This window comes from Lepidothrix coronata, unplaced genomic scaffold (genome assembly GCF_001604755.1).
Source record: "Lepidothrix coronata isolate B3197 unplaced genomic scaffold, Lepidothrix_coronata-1.0 Scaffold90, whole genome shotgun sequence".
NCBI lineage: Eukaryota > Metazoa > Chordata > Aves > Passeriformes > Pipridae > Lepidothrix > Lepidothrix coronata.
The window spans coordinates 2,840,200-2,864,272 of record NW_016690270.1 but is presented as its reverse complement, the minus strand read 5'-3'; the positions used below and the strand labels follow the sequence as shown (position 1 = coordinate 2,864,272).

Here is a 24,073-nt window from a genome sequence, read left to right as displayed (position 1 = left end):
GTGACCCTCCAGTTATCCCAAGCAGGCAAAGGGAGGTTGCTGGTTGCTCTCAGCACAAACATTTAAGAATAAATCAACTGCTTCATCAGGCAACTGCTCATGTCAGTCCCAGAATCTGCTCCTCTGCCCGTGGAGCCTTTGGAGGTGACAGTGCCCTGGCCCTGCCAGCCCTGGCCAGGCTTGTGGCTGTGGAGGCAGAGCAAAAGGACTAATTAACCCTGACAGGACGTCACGTTCGTTATCTCCAGGCCTGAAATGTCATATCTCCAACTCCAGCCCCGATGCCAGGAATGCTCTGGAGCCCTCTGGGAAGGTCCAGCCTGGATTGCTGGGCTGTTAATGAGGGAAAGGATCTGCCCCCTCGTTGCCTGGGCAGTGGGAGCCCCACGGGCAGCGTGGAGGTGCTGGAGCAGCACAGGATCCATGTGGGAAGGCTGGGTGAGACAGCTCTGTGCCACCAGCTCTCTGTGCCAGGGATGCTGCTCTGCCTGCCCGGGGACCCCACGTGAGGAGGAGCAGGGGCAGCACAAAAGCCCTCCACCAAGGCTGGGGCCACATCCAGCCCCTTCCCCCGGGTGCTAAGGATGGAGTGACCGTGAGCTGGGACCCCACAGCCTCCCCTCCGGATCCTGGAGCTCGTGTCCTTCCAGCTCCAGTGGGATTTAACATTTACAGCATGTTGGAAAGTGCTTTCTGAATTAACCTCCAGCCTGCCCAAGGTGAGGACTGACACGGGATCGGGCGTTTCTTCTTTCTGGGATATTGATTTTCCCCCCTTTCACTTTCCTGTTCAGCCAAAGACAGGAAATCTGAGCCAGCTCAGAGGCTTTGCTCCGGACTGTTATTGCAGGAAATGCTCCCAAAATGAGGAGGGGTCGCTGGTCCCGGCCAGGAATGACCCCTCCAGCTGCAAAAGGGCCAGTGAGGAGGTTGGGGACATCAGCCCTGTCCAGCCATGCAGAGCTGAGCCGGGGGGGTGACGGGGCTCCCCCAAAAGCTGCCACAGCTCAGCCTCGCTGAGGCAAATTGTTGCAGTCAACTCATTTTTATTTATGCTCCAACACCAGCACAGGAGACTGCCTGCCAGCTGGAAGGGGAACCATTCCCTGATTAGCAATGCCACGTGGATACAAATGAACTTGAACAAAACGGAAGAGAAATAAAACACAGCCTCCTCTGCGGGGACGTGCGGCCCGTGCTGCACAAACCCTGCTCAAAGAAGTGGAAGAGCTTCTGCTGCTGTTTAAAAACACCAGGAAGGTGATGGGGAATGTGCTGGAGGGAATAAACCAGTGCTGGACTTCAATTAAAATGGGTCTCAGTTCGGCCAGGATGTGGCTGTTGGTTTCTTTCCTGCTGGATTCAGGAGGAGGGGAATTGAGGGGATGTTGTTGTGTTGGCTGATCCATGGTCAGAAAGCCTTTTGGGTCAGCTGGGCACATCAGCACGGATGATTAACGGGGCCAGAGCTGAGCATCATTTGGGGACAGGAGCACTGGGAGGCCTCAGCAGCAGTGCAGGTTTGCAGGGCACAGGAGACCCCCAGTTTCAGCAGGTAAATCCCAGAATCCCACAGTGGTTTGAGTGGGAATGGACCTTAAAAATCATCTCAACCCACCCTCTGCCATGGGCAGGGACACCTTCCACTAGCCCAGGTTGCTCCAAGCCCTGCCCAGCCTGGCCTTGGACACTTCCAGGGATGGGGCAGCCACAGCTCCTCTGGGCAACCTGTGCCAGGGCCTCCCCACCCTCCCAGGGAAGGATTTCACCCCAAAATCCAATCTAAACATACTCTCCCAGTTTAAAGCCATTCCCTTCTATCCTGTCACTACACAACCAGCACAAACACCCCGTGCCAGCGGCAAAGGAAAACCCTCCATGGGGCAGCGAGCCCGTGCTGCCCTTCCCTCCTGCCCAGCCTGAGAAGCCCCATCTCACTGTCAGAAGAGTAAGCTGTGAAATGGGTTTGAAAAATAAAGGCTTTTTAATTGCAGGCCCATTTGTGAGCCTTCTGGAAGCCATCTGGCTGGGAGAGCAGGGTGTCAGCCTGGGCACCGGGCAGGGAAAGCCCAGGGAGCCGAGCAGGGAGCAGCTCCTGGAAAAGCCCTCGATTAACATTAAGAGCTAAATCCTCTCTGGACATTAAGCCACACGGGCCTGATCCAGCTCCTCTCCATTGCAGTGGTGCCAGAGCAGTGCTGGGTGCTGTGGGCTTTGGGTGTGCTGCTCATCCAGCCCCTGGATGAGATTGGACAGAGATTTCTAAGAATGCCAGAGCTGCATTCCCTGGGACAAGTTCACAGGGAACCTGTTCCTGTAATTATTGTCCCGTGTCTGGGATTAACCACTTCTGTCACTGATGCACCACACAGCCAGGGCCTCGTTAGAGACTGTCATTGTGCTAATTAGGCAGGTTTCAGACTTAATAACAAGGAACTATTTCATGGCAGTTTCATGAAAAAGAAGTTAAAAAAAAAAAAAAGAGGAGTAAAAGCCATTATAATTTCAGGAAAAGTCCCTGGAGAAGTGAAATGGTAATTCACAAATCCAACTCTGATCTATTAGCTCTGGAGACTAAATTAGGGAGGATGTCTGTCTTGCCTGCTATTCTCTATTATTTGAATGTCTATAAAGAATATTTATTAAATATTTTTTCTCTGAAGAACTTTGAAACGCAGCTACATTTACTCACCATTTCCAGGTGCCTGTTTGAAGCCAAGATCCCACTAAATTTGCCCCTGGAAAATCCTCTTTTGACGCAAAACATGCTTTGAAGAAACAACTTAACAGGCAGAGAGAACATAAATTCAGAACTATGTTGGGTGTTTGGTCAGCTGTCCATGCAAAGTGCCCAAATAGGGTCTGTTCCTTTGGAAAAGGAAGAAATTAAGGAAGAAATTAAGGAAACCACTGTCCTCAGGTGTCCACCCTAGAGCTGAAGGGAGGAGCTGTGGGTGCTGGTGGGCTCTGTCCCTGTCACAGGGATGGGGGTGGCAGCGGGCACGGCCTGGGCAGTGCAGCAGGAGCAACTATTTTGGGTGGGAAAGGAACACGTGGGTGGCAGCTGGGGCCAAGAACTGCCCTTTCCACGTGGAACTACAAACAATAATCTCTCCTGGGAGCAGGGCTGGGCCTGGCAGCTGATCCCTGAGCAGCAGGAGCACCCAGCACTGCCCTGTGGGGCAGCTGTTGGGAGCACGGGGGGCCAGAGGGGCTTTTCCTCCAGAGAAACCTCCTGTTGGTGCCTCAGGAGAACCCCGTGGATGGGGGAGAGGCCCCACAACAGCTGCTGGGGTGTGGGATCAGCATTTATGAGGGACCACTTGTGCTGGGAAAGGGGGTCTGAGTGTCTGAAGCTGCACAGGCTCTGCAGGGAGCTGGAGGTGGGATGGCACCCAGGGGTGGGGGGAAATCCCTGAGAGCAGCTTCCCAACGTGCATTTTAAGCTCCAGATGTCCCTGTGTGCTGCAGAAACACATCCTGTCCCCTGGGTAACACAAGGCCTTGCAGAGGGAGCCACCTGCAGAATTGTACCCAGCACCTCCTCTCGCCCCAAGTGCCCCCGTGGTCGTGCCCCTGCCCCACCCTGCTCAGCCTGGCCCTCCCCTGGTGCCCACCACAGCCATCACAGCCAAGGGCAATGCCAGGGACAGGCTAAAAAAGCCCCTGGTGGGGATGTTTCCCTGGGCATCTCCCCATTCACACTCTCTCCATGGGGCTCAGCCTTTGGTGCCAGTCAGGAACGTGCTCCTGGGGATGGGGGTGCCCAGGGTTGGGTCCCCCCAGGTTGTGCTTGGGCTGAAGGGAAGCCCAGGGGTGATACCACACTTCCCAGGACTGAGGCTGGTGCAGGAAAAAAACTCTTGCTCTCTCCAGAAAACTCGTTCTCCTCTTTGCTGACCCTCTGGAAAAGGGGCAGGGAGGGTGTGTTTGTACCAAACAGGATGAACTGCTGATAAAAGAGGAAGAAAACAAAATGCTTTAGAAACAGCCCTTCAGCATTCAGAGAAATTAGGAAAGGGGGGAAACAACCAGCCCCAGAGCCTGTGAGGAGGAAAAACAAAAGCTTGCTTGCAACTCAGGTTCCTGAAAAAGTGCTGAGCACAGCCTTCGGATGCTGCCCTGCTCCTCTCCTTGTATGGGCACAAACAGGGCCTGCCTTGTGCCTATATTTAATTTGCAAGGGTGAAAAAAATTCTCTCTCCATGCCTCTTGCTCCACTGGCCTCTCTCTGCCTGGGGAAGTCACAACAGGAATAGAATTGCACGTTTAAAAAAAAAAAAAAGAATAATAACACCACAGCTCGCACATCAGGCCTTCCTAAACTTGGAGTGAGTGGAACAGGTTTTTGGAACATAACACTGTGGCACACATGAAGCATCTGGTGAGGCTCTTGGCTGATGGGGAGGGGGGGCTGCAGTGCAAGCCACAGGCTCTTGCTGTCTGCACACTCTTGTGGCTCCGGGAGTCGCCAGGGATTCACCTCAGGTTGAATTCCTGGAGACTGGGGGGGGACAGGAGGCTGAGGCAGGACCCCCAAGGCCCTGTGCCCCTCCACAAATCAGGGGCTGTGTGGCTCTGAGGCTCTTCCCTTGGCAGCAGTTTCTCCCCCAAAGTTTTTCCCCTCGTGGTGCTGGGGGAGGAAGGTGGATGTTGAAGTGTCACCTGAAGGCTCTCAGGGCTGTGCCTGGGATGCAGTGGGATGTGCCCCTGGAGCAGCACTGGCACCCTGGCAGGGACCTCTCTGCCTGCAGCCCTTCTCCCTGCTGTGATTTACAACCTCTCCTTGAATGGAAACTCTCCTGGCTGCTCCCCAAACTCCCTGATCCCAGCTGGGAACAGCCTGACACGGACCACAGGCTCCCAGTGCCAACCCCCCCAGATGATCCACATGTGGTTCCACGATGGGGAAAACCCCAAAAGGAGAGAAGCAGGACCCAGGGTGTCCCACACTGGAGACAAAACTGATTCCACTTTATTGGAAACTCTTGGAGAGTCGGACACTGAAGAACTTGGTTCTGTCAAGACAAGGTTTGTACAACAACAGCAACAGGAAACACAACAATAAACGAAGGTTTTTTAACTTTGCCTGTGAAAACTCAACAATTAACTCTTGCAATGTTGTATCTGGTGCAACCTGTGGGGACGAGGGGAGGGGAGAGGGGCAAACCCCACCAACACCCCCAGGGTCACAAATCCCCCTGCAAGGAGCCTTGTGCCCTGCTGGTTCAACTGGCAGAGGAAGGAGAGGTGCTGGGAGCACACTGGTTTAAGTGGAAAACTCCCCCAAGTTGGGGTTTCACCTCCTATTCAGCAACTGTTCAAGTCTTATAAATTCAAACTTATTCCTTTCCATTTAAATAACAAGTGCTTCGGGTACAAGGCTTGGGCTGCCTGGTTTATAACCCAGTTTCAAGTGCACACAAGCAGGAATAGATTTTTCTTTGTTTTAAAAAACTATATATATATTTGCACACTCACACACACACACACACACACACACACATGCACACAGTGGGTTTTGTGCTGCAGCCATTTAGCTGGAGATGATGGAATGGGCCTGGAGTGGCTGTCACCAGCCTAGGCCCAGGAGCTGGTCATCCATGGCACCACTCACCCTAAAGCTGCTAAAGATTCGGATTATTTTTGCAAACACCAGTCCCCAAAACTCTGTGTCAGCTGCTGCTCAGGCTGTCCCTGAAGATGCACTTGTCCAGCAAATTCTACCTGTGAGTGAAACCCTCAGCATGTTTTGCAGAGGACTCATCTCAGTCCATGTGGAGAGCTCAGGGGTCTCCTGAAAAGACAAGTGTGGCCCCCAGCTCCTCTCTGGTGTGGGACAAATGCTGGGCAGAGCAGAGAACACGGACAAACTCAGACCCAAACAGCTGTGTTGATGTCAAACCCAGACTGGGTGTAGTCTCTGGACTCGTGGACTTTCTTGGTGCCCGTTTTGGGGCGCTCGCTGTGGCTTTCTGCCTTCGGGCACCTCTCTGCTTTGCCGTGGTGGCTCCCGTGGAGCGGGAAGTAAAATGTCCCCTTGAGTTTGTTCATCTTTTTGGATCTCTTGGAGATCTCGGGCTGTTTGTCTTCGGGAGGAAGCCAGCAAGGCTTCTCCTTGAGCAGCCTGTCTCGGTCCGGCCGGACGCTCCTCAGGAACTTCTTGAAGATGTTGGCCGTGAGGGAGAACTTCCTGCAGAGCTCCTGGGACCTGCTCACGGACAGGGACGCCTCGCCCTTCTCCCCCTTCTTCTCCAGCTCTGGCAGGTCCAACCAGTTCCCAACCAAGTCTGCAAAGATGTTGTCCCCCAGCACCAGCGGCTGCCGGTTCCTGCTCTGGGACATCAGGGAGGACGTCCAGTCGTGGCCATCGTCACAGCCCGGGCACTCCCGGCATTCCGGCCACCCCCCGGCCGTGCCCTGGATGCTGCACTCCAGAGTCCTGGGGCGGACGTGCTCGGCTCTGCTGGACACGCAGGACGGTCCTGTTGGGGCATAAACACCCTCCCCACAGAGGCTGCTGGAGGAGGAGGGGGTGTCTCCGAGGTGGTCGCTCTCCAGGAGCGCGGCGGGATGGGACAGCCCCGCTGGATGTGGGAAGGCCGTGGGGCTGTGCCCCTCCACTGACGGCTCCCCCCGCGGCCGCTCGTCCTGCCAGGCCCCGGGAACGTCTCCCCGGCTCCGGCAGCACCGGTGCTGCTCCACCCCACAGCCGGGGCTGCGGCTCCCGGAGATGTCCAACTGCTCCAGAGCCGTCTGGACCTGGAGCAGCTTCAGCTCCTGCAGGGCCCCCATCATGCAGTTCATCTGCTCGTGCAGCCCGTCCCCGACCTCCTTCATGGAGAGCTGTGGAGGGAAGGAAGCACACGTTGGATCAGCGTCCCCAGGAGCCAGGAGAGAGCAAGAACATTTGGAGCAGCTTGCTGAACCACCACCTCTTCCTACTGCCTGCATTTTCCATGCACTGCCCTGTACTACATCCATTCCACTGGATTTTCCTTAGATTTTTCTAGGAGTTTCCCTCTAGGAATCAGAGGAGCTGACAGAAGCGGGTTGTTTGACCTGACAACAAAAATAAATAGTCTGAGTTCCCATTAATGGCTTGGCAGAAACCCAAGGTGTGGAACTATGAATGGGTTTTGGCTGCCGCCAGTTTTAGCATATTCTTCTGCTTTTGTGCCTTTTGTGCCCTGGCACCAACTGAAACCAGGAGCCAGAACAACGAACAGAGGTGCCTTCCATGGAAAACCTTGTTCCTTTACCTGAAGTGCTAAAGCAAACTAAAAATAAACCCCACACAACACATCTTCAGATCTGAACACCCTCCCTGCAGCCACCTCTCGCTAGAGGACAATCAAAGACATTTCACTGCACTGGAGATTTCGTACAAAACAACCAACAAACTCTAAAATTACTTACAATCAGCTAGGAGTTCTTTGATTCCCAGGCTAGGACCTTTAGCAGCAGTTCTGCTTTATCCATGAACCTCACCACAAAAGACTGAACTTTCTACACTAGACTTAAAATCAGCAAGTTATTCTCCAGAGCTTCTCAACTTGCCTCTCTTCTCTTTCGCTCTGCTGCTTTCTCTCTCTCCTGGAGGATCTGGATCATGTTCCCAAAGCGGCACCATAAAACAAATGGGCTCTACTTTCCAACAGCTGCCACTTATTTTTTTTTTTTGTTTTCCAGCAGGGAGGGGGGAGTGGGGACTGGGCAGGAGAAGGGAGGAACAGCAGGGCACAGCAGGGCTGGAGGTGAGGCCATGTCACACCGATGGAAGGTGGTTTGCACAAGAGATTACCACTGTCTAGGAAAGCTCCAGCCTACGCTGCCACAGACAGTTTAAACGGCTCAGCACCATTTTTGTGCAGCAAAAGATCTCAAGATCAGGGTGGGAAAAGCCCAGGTTTTTTAATTCTTACGCCCAGCTTTACCTTCTCACGCTTTATTTTCTACATCTCCTTCATTTCAACTAAGTTAGTTCAATCACTTGCTCCATTTCCATCTCTGTATGTGGATGTGAGCAGAGAGAAAGAGAAGCCATCAGAACCCCTGTAACAAGCCAGCTCTGTAACTGCTCAGCAGTTCCTGACCACAAATCTCCATTTCAAACCCCAGAACCTAAAACTAAACAGGTTACAATGATTTTTCAGAGCTTTGCTCTCAAGAAACTTATTTATCAGCCAGAACGAGCACACAGGCTACGAAAACACAGAAAATCTGTGTTTAGCTTCCTGCTTACACTGAGTGCCTCCAGCTCTCTCATTTTTTAAGATCAGCAAATAAACAACTTCTGCAGACATGCAAATAATGTCCCACTTCCAGCCTAACTGCACCCTGGCTCCCCACACCAAGCTGGGGCCATGTGCTCTACCAGCCTCCGACAAAACTATCACCTTACCTCTCCAGATTGGCTGCAGTGCTGCTCGTCCTAACCTTTCTTGCCTTATTAATGGAAGCCTGTTTTATCTGGGGCTTTGCAAAAAGCTGGATTTGGAGCCGGCTTGGCCCCTCATTGGCCACTTCCCACCAAATCCCCTGGCTGGTGCAGGGCTGTAATCGCTCCGTGGGGAGTGACGAGGGTCCTGCCGTAATGACTGGGCTGATCAAACCCCCTGGCATCTGCTGGGCGGCTCTTGTTCACCTCATTGATTCAATTAACTCCCCCCGTGATGGGGGGGATCCTCACAATTCCTCAGCCAGGCTTTAGGAAGCATTAAAATTTCATAGGCAGCGTTTGGATAAGCGACGGTCGCTGTGATTGCTCCTCTGTGATTGCTCTTTGCAGGCAGATCCAGTCGCCCCCGACAAGAAAAGACCTGAAAAGCCCAGAATCCAGCACTTTTCTTCCTGAACAAAGGAGGTGGATCTGCCAAACCTGGTGCCAGCACCAGCCTGGGGAGCCTGAGAGCCGCTGGAAAAGGACTGGAGACGTTTTCAGCCGTGAAAAGCCTTTCCTGGAAGTGACTGAGATTTGGACACTTCCCCCCCTGATGCCCAGGCTGAGCTGCCCCTTCAGAGCAGGGGAGGGAGGAAAAGGGGGTTTTTCAGGATGTGACTCATTTGTCCTGTTTCAGTGACCTGCTTTGGGTGGGATGAATCCTGCCCTCCAGCCTCGGGGTCCCTCTGGCAACGTGAATCCCCCCACCAGCCAGAGTTTTTAAACATCCCGAGGCTTTCAGCTCTGCTTGATGAAATTTTGGGTTGTGCAAGATAAAAAAAGGAAGCAAACCAATCCCCCTCTGCTTTATCTGGTATCTGCTCAGTCTTTTACAGACCTGGAGAGTGAGGGAAACCCAGCCCAAAGTGAAGTCACTGCCTGGTGATGACCAAACAGCCTGCAGGGCTTGGATTCCATCCACCTGTAATTATCCTGGGGTAATTAAGAGTATTCACCTTGCAAAGAAAATTCTGGAGGGAAAAAAAACCTTCTTCCCCGGTGTCTAACTGCCACCCTCTCCTCTTTGCCAAGAACATCTCAGTGAGAACTGAGAACCAAGACCAGAGTGGCTTCCCTGAAGCTCTCCAGCAAAGGAATAATGTCCCAGAGAACAGGGACCATCACCCTGGCACAGGGTCAGAACTGAACTATCCGGGCTGCAAGAGGAAAACAGGATTCTGCAAATAATTCAGCACAGTGGGCTGGAAATCAGAGGCACTGATGAAGGAGATGGGAGGTCCAGGCTGAAGGGACAAGCCTTGTAGCCTCACTGGCTCTTGGTCACACACTTCAAGCAGAAGGAACTGGAATTCGTGATGAACTGGAGCACAATTCCAAACGGAGCGTGAATGTGACACAAAACCCCAGAGAGCCTTCATTTGGCATGGAGAGAGCCCCTGACAGAACTTGCTGGGGTTATGCAAGTGCCATTATGTAAGCTGCCCACCACGGGCATCAGGAGATGTTCTGGCTTGTGCCTCTTTGTGAGCTGCAAATCCCAAACTTGTGCTTGGATCAGTTGGGCTGCAGAGTGCAGGGGCAGCAGCATTCCCCCCCCCAAATTTTGGGTCCAGCACAGATCCTGCTCATCAGCATCCTCCCTTCTTGTCCCTCCTGGTCTCTCCTCAAGGTGCACAAACTCATCAGCATTTCAAAGGACTCCTGGTGTCTAATTTGAGACGCTTTGTGCTTCAAAATAAGTGGTGGTTTGGCACCTCTGCTTCCAAGAAAAGCCCTGTTGGAACTATGATAACTTGCAGATATCCAAATCTATCTCTACAAACCAGTTAAAAATCAGATGCCTCAAACTGGATCTCATGATTCCTGAAACTTTTGCAATCCCGAAAAGCTGGCAAGAAGAATTTTATGTCTAATTCTGCACAAGCCAACTCCTGTCTTTTAGAGCAAGACAAGTACACACAGGGCTGAGGGTGACGTGCGTGTTCCATTTCGGTGCCTGGGATTTGGTGTGTGATGGGAAAAGGTTCCTTTCTCCAGCAGAAAACCTGGATCTATCCTCCTGCAAAGGCAGCTCTGGCTAAGTGCTTCTCCCACAGCAAAGCTCATTTAAACTACAGACACCCCAAGCACTGAAAACTGAAGTGCAAAATTCAAAATTCCACTCGCGAATGATCATCAAGGAATATTCAACACAAGGAGGGGGGCAAACAAAAAATTGTCAGAGTTCAAATATGGAGTTTTTTTTGCCCTGGAAATGTTCCATTCCGAGCAGCCAAGGCACCAATTGCTTTGTAAGCCACCTTTTCAATGCTGTCCTCAAAATACTTATTGCCAGAAGTCCAACCAGAATGGGTTTATCCAGTTTGTAAGTCAGTGATCTCCCACCACTGATTAACACAGCAAATACCTGAGACCTGCAAATAAGGGAGATTTTTCCCTTGTCACTTCCCACTTCCCAGGTAAATAAATAACTTTTTTAACCCACTTTGGGAACTGATGTTTTTTTTTATTACCATCTACCTTCGCTGAGCTCTCAGAGTCCAGTTCCCAGCAATCCCCTTGAGCCCCAGCTGTCTGTATTCCCAGCCCATCCACACATCTGCAGCTTTGTGATGCTGATGGGAGGAAAGGAAAATCCCAACAACACCCCTCAGCCTTCAGCTGAGCACAGAGAGCTGGGAAGAAGAGCCCTGAGTGGTGTTTGTCACCACGAGGAGGAAGACAGATGTCCAGCTCTTGGGGAAAAGAGCTGCAAAGAGAGGAAGTTATTGCTAAGAGGACAGGAAAGAGCAAATGGCAAATAGTTCTTAATAATAGTTCTGATGGGCAGCAGAGCCAGCGACAAACAATTGGTATTTAAAGGGGGTGACATAATAGAGACCAAAATTATTTTAGAACTGCTGAGCTGACCATATTGTTTCTGTGTTTTCCTCTGGGTCACTAACTGGATTAATCTTCAACAAGCCTGCAGTTGTGGCTGGGCATAACCCCTGCTGCACAGCTCCCAGAGAGCTTCTCTCCAGCTCCACATCCCACCTTTCTTTTCCTTCTCTTGGTGCTCTTTCAGTCCTTGCACTTTGCCACAGTAATTTCAAAAGTCTCTTTTTTACCTCTTGTCCTTCCAGAGTACTGTAGGTGTAAATGAGGATGTGAACTGTGAGCTCACAATATCTGAAAGAGGAAGGATGCTGAAACTGTACCAAACACTCCCCCCCACCAGAGTTTAAATAGATCCAAACCAGATGTTACCCATGAAAGATGTGGTTCACAGCACTCCATTAACCACCTTCCTCACTCAATGGCCTTCCTTCCCACTGGGATGATATTGTTCTGGGCTTCCCAATAACACTTGCTACGTTTAAAGGCAAATTAGAAAAATCAATTCTCTACAAGCAGGAAATAAATGGACCAAAAAGAGCTCCAAGAGACTCCTTCAGATTTTTACTCACAGATAACAGAGATCAAAACCTCGATGGATGGACTGACCATTGAAGATGATGGTTAAAAGTGCTGGTTTTCACCCCAGGGCTGCTTCCCTGGGGATCTGGTCTTTAAATTCCTGAACACACGAAGCTGGGAGTCTAAAAAAAATCCATCATCACCTTCAGGAGTCTTCTCTGGAAATAACCAAGCAGACAAAGCCTGTGACTGCTTTTTCTCCCCAGTTCTGTGTGGCAGGACATCTGCTGTCAAGTCACTCCCTTGCACCTTCCCTTAAGGAACACCAAGGAACGAGATCCTGCCATAACCACCCAAGTTTCTGACGGAGCCTCCAGCAGTGGTGGATAAAGTCACCTTTAAAGGGGCCATTTTATCAGCAGAGACACAAATGGAGCTGCCTGTTCCCACCTGCTGGAGTTGGGACCCTGAGGTCTGTTATTTGTGCCTCACACACCTGCAAACCACAGGAGCTGCCCCTTCAGAAGGAGCAGTAAATGAAAATACAGCAGATCCTCTCAGAGCGTGACACAGTTACCAGAACAGGGCCCAGTGTGAAAGAGTAAAAATAATTGGCTGTATTTCTCTCTCGGACCAAATGTTCTATTCCTGCAGGATATTCATAGCAAGAAACATTGTCTACCAGGACATAAATTAATGTAAGGAAGGAGTCAGACTCTATCAAACTCAGTAATTCGATGCATTTATGACAAATGTGCAGGGAGAACACTCAGAAGTTGAAGTCAGACTGGTTGTTTTAAATAGCTGCTTTAATACTTCTCCTCCTAGAAAAAAAGCAACGGAAAAACCCAGAAATATGCTGGATTCCTCTAGAAAAACACACAAAGTAAAGTTATAACCACAGCTCCTGTGACCGTGACCACTTGCCTGTTACAGCCACAGATAAATCTGCCCCACGGACTCACCAGTCCCCACTGAAAAGAAGGGATTTATTCTTGCTGCAGGTGAGTCCCGAACCCTCATCCCACGGTGTGTGTGCTGATGTTGCTCCCCAGAAATGCAAGCAATCCCCATGTCAGAGAGTGCAGGGAGGTAATGCAGAGCGAGGCAGGGAAATGAAATTCCTCTCTGCTAATCCCTCAGCAAGACAATTCTTGTTAAATCTGATCTTTCGGCTGAGATAACGGCGTGCGACTCGCAGAGCAGACACAATTCTGCTGGGCCTCAGGATGGTGCTTCCAGAGTCCAAAAGGCCTTTTAGCATCGGGATTAATGGCATGAATGGAAGATTCACAAGCTCTGTGGCACATTTCACGACTGCCACAGGAAGGGCAGATGCCAGGAGTGGAGAAGCACAGCTTATTCCACCACCAGACCTACAAGCCAGCACTGCTTATTCTCACGAGCCACAATGTGCCCATAAATCTCCAGGGGCTTCCCGGGGGAGAACGAGGTCTGATGGATTTTCTGCACACAGGGATGAGGTGCAGAGAGCTGGCACAGCTTGTCAAAAACAGCTCCACGGGCCAGTGTTAGCCTGGGATGAGGATCCCAGCCCCTGATCCCAGCACGGGCTGGGATGAATGGCTGTGTCAGCTGAGGCTCTCCTGGCTCTGAAGCATTTGCATGTGGAAGCTTCTGAATGAATTCCAATCAAAGGGACACCACACATGCCAGAAACTATCAGCTTACAATGGAAAACTCGTGGCTGGAATAGCAGATCTCTCTCTCCCATTGACTGAAATGGGTCAGATCCATCCCGGGGAGCCCTGGCAGAGCTTTCCCACAGGAGATGGGAAGAGCAGGGTAAGCACACCTGGACCAGGCTCATCTGGGACTTCTCTGGCACAGCACGGTGTGGCCTCAGTGCTCAGGTGAGATGTGGGGGCACAGCAGCAGCCCAGGCCGAGCACACCGTTATTTAAATATGTTTTTAATAAACAAAGCAAGAGAAAGCAAAGCCAGAGCTGGAATCCTCGAATCTCACACTGGTGGGGGATTGAGTTGCACTGGAAGATAACCTTTCCTTGGGAACTGGGAGCTGTGCCAAGGTCCTCTGCTTTTTGAGAAAATCCCCTCCTCAAAACCAGCCCAAAGTCTCGCTTGACCAAAGCAGAGGCTGCTTGCACTGGGACAAACTGATCCTGGGAACAGGATGGCCTCGTCTGCCATGGGACACTGAAACCTGCTTCCTCAAAGTGGGAATTTCTGCCCAACTTCCCTGCCCGACAGAGCTGCTGCTGAGACACAACACAAACCACTGTGTTCCTAAATCCACAGGGATGCCCTGGAGCTGGATTCCCATTGACTCCACACGAGGTGGCTCATTGTGTCCATCTGGCCCAGCCATTCCCACCATTCCTGCCCTGTGACTCCTGGTTATGGTGCATTTAGTGTGTGAGCCATGACCTGCCCAGCAATGAAGAAAGTGGCAAAGCAGCAGGATCAGGAGCTCAGTTCCCACTCCCCATCGGGGCAGATGGGCCCAGCTGTCCCTCGTGCTGCTCTTTAAAGAAACATTAATCTATTTTAATTCCAGGCTATCATGACAGTATTGATGTTTAAAAGCTGTTATTGCTCAGGATACCTTTTATGGTGGTTTTAATTAATACAGTTGCTCCAACCTTCATTAAATGAAACCTGCAGCTCCCTCAAGTTGCAGGGGAAGGGGGGGAAGTGATTCCAGGGGTGAGCTGGAATTGTGAGCACACCCCTGCTCACAACTGCACTCTGACACCCTGAGAACTTGTGTTAAAGGAAGTTTTTAAGTCTGAATAACAAAAACTGGGCAGTGGAGGGAGAAAGAATGGGACCAGTGAAAATCAAATGAATGAAGATCCAGGCTGCTTTCAGCCAAGGTGACAACTGTCCCTTCCCAGTTTTTTAAGTCAATCATTCACTTAAATTTATGCCAGGCTAAGTCTTGGTTTATTAATGTAATAAAAATTGTTGCACTTTTAGAATTGAAAAGAAGTCTATTACTGCATTATAGCAAGGGTGTGAACAAACCCAGAATTTTCTCATTTTAAGTATTTTTTTTTTGGTTTTCACATTAAGTGTGAGGGATTTGCCTCCCCTTTGAATATACTGACTTTCCAGAAGTTATGCACTACAAAACAGGCATGTTTTAGACTCACATAAAGGTGCAATGTTTAGGCTTTTCTAAAAAAAAAAATTGGTCAGATAACAGAACTCATTTGTTTAGAAGGCAAAACACTGATTTAGGATTCTTAGGATGCTCTTTTGGAAGTTACTCCTTTTACCCATCTCACCTTCCAACTCAGATTTTAAAGACCTCCCAGAGTGCCCTGTACACGTCCTGGTCTGCAGTTTGCATTTCATTCATCACACCCAGCTCACAGCACACCAGTGACTCTCATTTTCCTTTGTTTTAGTTTGTCTTCCAGCTCCTGTGTTTGCTGGGGAAACACTGGGAACGCCAGCAGGTTAAATGTCACGGCTGCCACATTTATTCAGAGTAAAAGGCCACTGCCCCAGCCCATGTTTCACAAGAGCTGGAGGAGCACAGGGCTCTCCAGCCCTGGTCCTGCCCTGGGCACAGCTGGAACTCTGCCTGGCTCTGTAGGGCCTGGAATGGTGTTGTCACACAGGGAACGCTTCCTGCAACCCAGGCGTGACAGCAGCACTGCACACAACTCCAGGGAGCACAACAGCCAGCCCAATGCGACATCCCTTCCAGCCCAAACCGGGAGCTTTTGTGCATTCAGAAACTTCACCCACCCGCTTTTTGCTCTGCCTTGTCTTCCCCTTTTGTTCTCATTATCTATTTATCAGGATAGCGCACGACTGCGAGCCAGACCCGCTGGGAGCCCTATTTCGGGAAGTATCAGCTCTCCCTACCAACCCACCCCCAGCGAGCCCCAGTGCACCAACAATCCCTTCGGGCTTGTGGACAAGCCTCAGCAAGTCTTGGGAGCGGGGTTACCTCCTGAACAGGAGCGGGAGGAGGGCGAAAACAGCTCTGATTCCTCACAAAGGCTTCCCTATTAAAGAAGTATTTTCAGAGAGTATCGGGAGCGCAGAGCGCTCTCTCCCTTTACATCCCTTTTATCCCTATAAACTTATTCTTAGCGGAGATCTCTGTGGGTGTTTCTCTGATTTCTGACCTGTGCTGGCGGCTTGTCCCTAAAGCCCCCGCACGCCCCCGGGCGCGGTTTCTCTCCGACAGACGGACAGACGGACGGACGGACCCCCGAACAGCTGGCGCTGCCTCCCGGCTCAAAGCAATGGGAGAGCCGGGACCCCCAACCCCCGGTCGGGACCCCCAACACCCGGCCGGGACCAGAACCGGGACCCCCAACCCCTGGCCCGGACCAACATCTGGACCCCCGACCGGGACCTGCCTCCCCGCTCACAGCAACGGGAGCAGCAGGACCCCCGACTCCTGGCCGGGACCAGCAGCAGGACCCCCGACCCCCGAGCAGGAGCTGCCTGCCCGCTCACACCCATAGGAACAGCAGGACCCCCGACCCCTGAGCAGGACCTGCCTGCCCGCTCACAGCCATAGGAACAGCAGGACCCCCGACCGGGACCTGCCTGCCCGCTCACAGCCATAGGAACAGCAGGACCCCTGAGCAGGAGCTGCCTGCCCGCTCACAGCCATAGGAACAGCAGGACCCCCAAACCCTGAGCAGGAGCTGCCTGCCCGCTCACAGCCATAGGANGGAGCTGCCTGCCCGCTCACAGCCATAGGAACAGCAGGACCCCCAAACCCTGAGCAGGAGCTGCCTGCCCGCTCACAGCCATAGGAACAGCAGGACCCCCAAACCCTGAGCAGGAGCTGCCTGCCCACTCACAGCCATAGGAACAGCAGGACCCCTGAGCAGGAGTTGCCTGCCCGCTCACAGCCACAGGAACAGCAGGACCCCCGACCCCCGAGCAGGACCTGCCTGCCCACTCACAGCCACAGGAACAGCAGGACCCCCGACCCCCGAGCAGGACCTGCCTCCCCGCTCACAGCCATAGGACCCCCGGCCCCCCCCGGTGCCGCTGCCCACCAAGTGCCGACCCCTCTCTCCCCGCAGGACGACCCCCGGCACCCACCACCCCCTTCCCTTTCCTCTGCGTCCCTTTTCCTTCCCTTCCCTCACCAGCTCCTGCCGCAGGCGCCGCAGGTGCTGCTCCATGGCCCGGCTCGGCGCGGCCGGGGCGCGGGCGGGGAGGGGGCCGTGCGGGGGGCGGCCCCGGGGGGCGGTGGCGGAGCGCGGGGCCGCGGGTGCTGCCGGAGCGGCCGCCGCATCATCCCCCCCCCGCCCGGCTCCAGAGCCCGCAGCACCGGGGGGGAAAGGGGGAGTGGGAGGCGGCGAGAGGCTCCTCCAGAGCCAGCCCAGCGCCCCGCTCCCTCCTGCCCGCGCGTCCCAAAGTTTGGGTGGTTTTAGTTTGGGTGGTTTTAGTTTGGGGTGTTGTGTCCTCGTGTGTGGGTTCCGCGCGCCGCTGCGCGGGGAAGGACCACCCCGGCCAAAAGCGCGGATTAACCTACATGGCTTTAATCACGAGAAATTGCAAAGCCACCCGGTTGTGGTGTCCCCGTTCTGTCCTCACCCGCGGGTTGCTCGCCCTGCGCTCGGGGATGCGACGGGTCCCGTGGGAAGGTGCCAGCGGCACCTCGCACATGACCGTGCCCGTTATCCCAGTGCCCTTTGTCAGGCAGGGAGAGCTGCGAGAAAACAGATGTTGAAAATCCTTTAGCGTGGGGGTTTATTTTCAGAACGGTTTCCCCCCCCCCCCGCTGTGTTTTCCAAGCGGAGCCACTGGAAAACTGGATGTGAGGGATGTTGTCGCTGCTCCTCTAAGACCGGGATTTTTTTTTTTTTACCTCAGATCAGCAACCTCTGATGCTGCTTGTCACCACAGGACGTCAAACAGATGGACAGGCGAGCCCGGAAAAGGCACAAACACTCTTGGATCATCATTACAACTGCATTGAATTTGAAAGGGTTTGAATTTTTCCGGGTTTCTCACAAATATATAAGTATTGTTCTCAGTTTATGTGCCAAATGTGGTGTTTAGCTGATAAGTGCTGAGTCCCCTGCAATAATTTAACAAGGTTTATCTAAATATCTACAATGCTAAAGAACCTGACAGGAAGAAGAATACTACTTTGTGTTTTGAACTTTGGGATTAAAAACATAATTACTTGCTTTTCCCCATAAGTTTGTCAAAGACTGGCTAAAATTTTTGCTTTCCAGATCTTTATTTTTTGAAAGAAAACCTTTTTTTTTTATATAGATGGTAATAGGATTTTGTTAGTTTCCTTGTTTGTTTGTAGAAATCAACCTCGGTGTTTTTGAAAGCTGACCTTTGTGTCAACATCCAATTTAAATAAGAAATCTGTGATCTGCCCTTTCACGTATGTTTGGGAAACACTCCAGAGTTAACATTTATTGATCCTTCCAGCATCTCTTTCATTATGGGCCAAAATTTCTTGCCTGTTTACTCATTTCAGGGGTCCCATTTCCCATCTCTTAAGCATGAAAACAGCATCTGTCTTTGAGGCTCTGCAGAACGTTGGGCAATAAACATATTAATGTATTTAAAAAGTGACCTTATTGAAAAGTCAATCACTTCCAACGAGGTATGTCATGATGCAATCAGGATACTTGCCAGTTTTGAGTCGTTTTTAAAGCCTAAGCCAACTAGCCCAGTTATGATTTTTTCCTTGAGATCTGGCAGGATTTGTTGGCCAGCTGGTTGTTCCCCACGGGCCAGGGTGGGGTGTGGATGTCCCCAGCCTACCCAAGCATATGGCAGGTTGAACAGCCAGGCAGGGGTAAAAAATCAGAGAGATGGCACCATGTGGAGAAGAGGAGCTGAAATTCCTGCCTCCAGCACTCCACCTTCCCTTTTCTGTCCCAGTGTCCCAGACAAGGATCCGCGTGCAAGAAGAGCCCCAGTCTCAGCATCCAGGTTTCTGTGTTGCTTGGGACCTTTATTTTCTACTAGAACTATGTTTTTATGGTTTCTTTTATTATCTCAGTTCTATCAAGTAACATTTAGACAGGATTTCTTCCCTGTGGCACAGCAGCAAAGCTGAAACAAAACTGCATTTTCTCTTGATGTTTATCAGCACAGAGCCGGGTTCAGCTGGTCAAAATGGACCATGGGCTTTATTTATCCCAGCCAGCTTTGGGCAATGGTATTTTTAGGTATTGTTTTATATTTGGTAGGGAAGAGACTTCAATGTCAGTGACAATCCATTCCTGGATGTGTTCCAGGCCAGACTGGACAAGGCTTGGAGCAACCTGGGATAGTGGAAGGTGTCCCTGCCCATGGCAGGGAGTGGAATGAGATGAGCTTTAAGATCCCTTCCAACCCAAATGATTCTGGGGTTCATTCTGTGATTCCATGATTCTCTTCTCCTGGAGTTACCACACTGCTGACGAGCTCTATGGCTCTGGCACCTTGAAAAACTCCATGGAATCAGAGCAGGGATTATCCCAAGCACAGGATGCTCCCTGCAAGGTTTCCTTTACAATGCCATGTATTTTTTTAAACCCTATCATCCCTGAGTTTGTTTTAACAGATGCTTTTCACAGCACTTTGACTATTCCAGCACAGAAGAGATACAAACAATGCACGTGGTCATTGGAAGCATCAGATCGAAGTTAATCCATATTGTATTTTCCAGCACATCAAGCGTTCAGGAGGCCAACTCCAGGTGGACATGGCAAGTGTTCCAAAAAACCTCCTGTGCCACTTCCAAGACACCAAACTCTGTGATCTGCTGGCAGATGAACAGGAAGAGCTTTTAGGCTCTTTGGCTTCTGTTAAGGACATCTTTTTGATCCATTTTCCAGCCTCCGGGGCTGCTCCTGTCCCGGGAGACTGATAAAGGAGTTCATGAGCACAGAAGAAAGGAAAGACCGGAATATTCATGTGCTCCAAACTCCTGGGAACTTGCAAGAGGAGAGAAAAATCTGAGATATTTTCTCAGTAGGATTTCCTTACTAAGCAACATTTTTTCTCTTGCGTGTAGACAACTGGTTCAAAGCAGCACCGACACCTCGTGCCAGGCCCTGCTCTCCTTCCGCTCTGTCGTGGTGCAAACCATGAGCAGATGGTGCAGTGCAGTGGAAAATCAGATCTCCAAGAAAATATGGAGCTGAGAATAAAACAGCCCTCGAGGAGAAAGCTGCGTGGTTTATTTCGGGATAAAATGAAAAACTGAGATCCTTGGGCAAAAATTAGACTACTCCTTCGGAGTGGAGTATTCCACTTCTGTGAACTGCCTCGTTCCTTCCCGAGCGAGGGAACATCCATCCCTTCACAGCTGAGGGCTCTTCTCATTTGTTGTCTTTCAGTTCATTGATCTGGTTTCTCCAGGCTCCCACGTGACTGTTCTTTGCTGAACTAACAAGCGTGATTATCCCTGAATTTTCCTCTCGTTCCGACTTTCTTGCGCGCCGCCGACAAACCTTTCAGAAAATTCCTTCCCACTTCAGCTGCAGCCTGACCTGAATTGCATCCATCTTTGTTTAAACCCGCTGGGGCAGAAACATCCAGCCAAGATAGGTAAGGGTATAATGTCGAAACTTCAATTCTGGTTTTATGTTTGTGCATAAAGAGATAAAATACCCCTGAAAATGTGAGCGTTTCTCCCATTAAGCCTGATTTAGTGCATGTGGTCTCTGCACTTGTGGCCTTTAAAGTTCCTGACGTGTCCCTGCCTCGCTGTGCCCTGTCCCCAAAATTAAAACTTTTAACTCTGCTCCGGTGAAATTCCAGCTCCTGACATTCCTTGCACTGGAGTGCCAGGAGTGAGTACCAGGGAAACTCCTTGTGCTGGTTTGTGGTAAAGAACTGTTGGATTTGATCTCGGCTCGCTGCGTTTTCGTGACCTACATCCTGTTCATGGGAGCTGAAAAAAAATCTCGGTATCCAAGATTAAAATGGGATGATGTTTATTTATCTGGAGGAAAACAACAGGAGTGAAATATTGGCCTTTCTCACAGAAATAGCTGCTCTGCCCTGATCCCTGGTTTCTGCTTTCTTTTATCTGCAGCTGCATCCCTGCGTGTGCCTGTGGTGACCCCCCTGCGTAATTCAGATTGCACCTGAAATTTGTGGAATTCTCCTTGATCCTTCTGACAAGGAACCAAACCCATTCTGCAGGAGGGCACGGAAGTGAGCCTTAGATGGATGTAAGACCCCATCATCATCATCATTATTATTTATGACAACTCCATGCAGCAGACTTGCTGGGAAAAATCCAAGACTGGGCCAAGTTACTAAAGCAACAAAGAGGATTCTGCTGCTCCAAAGACTTGCTACTTGTTGATAACTTGCCATCCAGCTTTTTTTTTTTTTTCCAAAGAGAAAATGAATGTGGAGGGTGCTTGGAGTCAATTTTTGGTGGGGAATATGCAGTCACTGTCTCTGCTGGTATCAATGGCCCTTTCACTGTACTGGGCTTTACTGTACAGGGAACAAACACAGTTTCCATGGCAGTGTAAACACAAATACATCCCACACTCCAAAGAGTGACTCACACGTGCTGCAGAGAAGAGACAAACTTCCCTGTCTTAATCCGAACACATCTGGGAGAGGAGGATGAGATTATCTCAGTTTAAAAGTATTCCATAAATATTATGTAAACCGAGATTTGCTCGGAATAATTCCATGCCTTGGCAGATCTGAAAGACAAATCCTTTGAAGGTAAAGGAATAAGACAAGGCCAGTGCCTGTTTGCAGTAGCAATGTTCAAATCTATAATGATTTTCTTCTTAAATATAGACACAAGCTGACAGCTCTGGAAGCTGATACAAATTCTCCATGAGCAGTTTATCTCGCTCTTTCAGGGAGTTACAAGAAGAATTTAACTGTTGTAAATGAACAGTAAGTTCAGAACAAAAGGAAGAGATGGATAAATCTCGGGGGGCTACTTAGTACTGGTCTTAAGTCCAGGTGTTGCAGGTGAAATAGTCTGAGATAGTGAGACCCTGACCTCACAAGTGTCTTAGAACATCATTTATCCAAAACTGATGTTCAGATTTGGAGGAAAATGAGTCTGGGATGGAATTAAAATCAAATATGTGATGTGCACTTTGTTAACGGGGAGGAAAAGGTGGTGAGCACTGCTTTGGAGGAATGAATCATGCTCTCAGTGTGTATGAGAGGAAGAGTTTTCCCTAGCAAGACCTTTCTAGGTCCCAAAACCTTGAGGTTTTTTATGACCCCGAGCTAGAGAGTTTATATCCCTTCATAAGGACCTGTTATTTTTGTCATACTCCATCTCTGAAGGATGTCTCATCTGCTTCTCTTACTAACCTAAATCCTTTCCCAGGATCTGCCTGCAGAGTATTCAGATTAAATGTCAAGATTTCCAAAGGCTGCTCTGAGCAGGAATATTTCCTTTGGATCTTACTGCAGGCGAAAGCAAAGCAATGTCATGGCAAAACTGCAGATTCCTCTTGGCTGGGCTGACATGTGAATGTCGACAAGGGGAATTCAGTATTTGAGAGTCACTGAGGTAAAACAAGGCCTGAAGGGTGAGGATTGCTATTTATACAGTGACTCATGGCAGAGCACACAACTTACAGAGAGCTTACAACAAAGTTAGGAGCAGTAGCAGTTAAGCTCTGCTACGGGAATAAGGGTTAAAACAAAACCTTTCATGAGATTCAACTGATACAGCTGCAGGAGCCTGACCTAAATCTGACACAGCCCCCTCAGCCAGGGCCAAAACCAAAGGGAGAGGGACAATAAATCTGTCAGTCGTGGTGTCAAAGGGTGTCTCAGCACACAGACTGTGAGACAGTTTGGAATCTGTCCGAACTGAACATCTGAAGGGAAATTAAAGAACTACAAACAGCAGCATCTTTCTGAATGAAGGTGAAGCGTCTGAATGTCTCATTAATGCACTGCTGAGAGTAATATCTCTAAATCACCTCGGTTGTACTGCAACGTGCAGGAAACCTCGGGGGAGAAAAGGAATAAGCAAGAAAAATAGAGAGGGGAAGCAGTTCCTGGCAATGGCTCTTGGGGGCTGTTTTGTCACCTCTTTGCTGCCCTTCCCCCCTGGGAACAGTCACTTCTGACTGCTCTTCGTTGTCTGTTCAAATCACATCAATTCAAACGGGTTATGAGAGGCTGTATTTAATCAAATGTTTGTTATGTCCAGGTGTCTTTGTCTGTCTCCTTTCCCAGATTTATCCGGAGATAATTATCTCGTGTTGGAGGCTCGTATCCCCTTGAGGACCAATGAGAACACCCACTTAAAAATTTAAAAATAATTGGACCTAACAAAATGCCTGGAGATCCCTGTCCCGTTCCTTCTGTCCTGGTCTGTCCCCACTTGGTGGAGGTGATCTCTCCAAACTGGAATTGTTCTTTGTCCTGTGGGGCCCCGCTCTTGGTCGGTACTCAGATATTCACGGGAAAAAAATACCATAATACTAAAAATTAACAACTGAATAGAATCTGACAGACTTTTCTCCCCCATCAGGAACATAAACACGAGGAATTTCAAAGGCGTGACCAAGCCTGTGATGCACCAAAAGCCATTAAAATTCATTTTTAGGCTGCCTGGCACTGTAAGAAGAATGACACAGTGTATGTGCTCGGACAGTAGAAGCCACTGTGGAGATTTTTTTCAAATCCTGTTGCAATGAATGGAAGCCACAATAACGGAAGCTACAACCTCTACAATAAAAGTTGATATTCATCTGAATGAAAGTTGATATTCGTAAAACTCACCCGCGATTTAAAATAAGTGGCCTGCAGAGGGTAGTAAGTAACGCACAGAAGAGATTTACACTTTTGGCCTGGCCATTTGTGGTGTAATGAGTGTTTTAAGGTCCCTCAAAAGCGAGGGGGGCGATGCACCACCACACCAGTGAGTACCATACTATTAATATTTGTAGTGTCATGGCTTTTAAAGCTTGTTTCCGTGTGCTGTACAGCTGTGTCCTCTCCTCGGGGAAGCGGTCACGGCCCCGAGTCTGCCAGAGCTCAAGGAGCGCTCGGACAACGCTCTGAGGCACAGGGTGGGATTTTGGGGGCATCATGTGCACGGCCACGAGTTGGACGGGATGATGCTTGTGCATCCCTTCCAGTGCAGGATATTCTGTGATTACGAGTGTGTTCGGCCGGGATAGTTTGCACGTGTTGAGGACATTCTGCGATTAAACCAACCCCTCGCTCGCACTGAAGCGCCGCCGCCATTTTCCGCCCCCCGCCCTTCCCCTGACGGAGCCCGCGCGCCGCGCGGCGCCCCCTGGCGGTGCTGGGAGGGATATCGGGATGAAGCGC

General features: G+C 50.5%; 1 protein-coding gene across 4 annotated transcripts; it reads right to left on the bottom strand.

Moving 5' to 3' along the window:
• Nucleotides 1–4,958: 4,958 nt before the first annotated feature.
• FAM212B (family with sequence similarity 212 member B) lies at nt 4,959–23,930 on the bottom strand. 4 transcript variants are annotated; one of them, XM_017821442.1, is made up of 2 exons: nt 23,519–23,930; nt 4,959–6,846 (listed from the first exon to the last, which is right to left on the bottom strand). In XM_017821442.1, the coding sequence occupies exon 2, from the start codon at nt 6,838–6,840 to the stop codon at nt 5,875–5,877; it is 966 nt and encodes a 321-aa protein (XP_017676931.1). In that variant the 5' UTR covers nt 6,841–6,846; nt 23,519–23,930; the 3' UTR covers nt 4,959–5,874. The 4 variants fall into 4 exon arrangements, with proteins under 4 accessions (XP_017676931.1, XP_017676929.1, XP_017676932.1 ...); XM_017821440.1 differs by lacking the exon at nt 23,519–23,930 and adding an exon at nt 16,915–16,987; XM_017821443.1 differs by lacking the exon at nt 23,519–23,930 and adding an exon at nt 15,750–15,905.
• Between the last annotated feature and the right edge of the window lie 143 nt (nt 23,931–24,073).

Bases quoted from the DNA above. Each gene is read 5' to 3' on its own strand.
- FAM212B (XM_017821440.1), bottom strand. From the start codon at position 16,950: ATGGAGCAGCACCTGCGGCGCCTGCGGCAGGAGCTG. The intron at 6,847-16,914 runs GTGAGGGAAGGG...TTCCCTCCACAG, and splicing joins GGCGCCTGCGGCAGGAGCTG to CTCTCCATGAAGGAGGTCGG.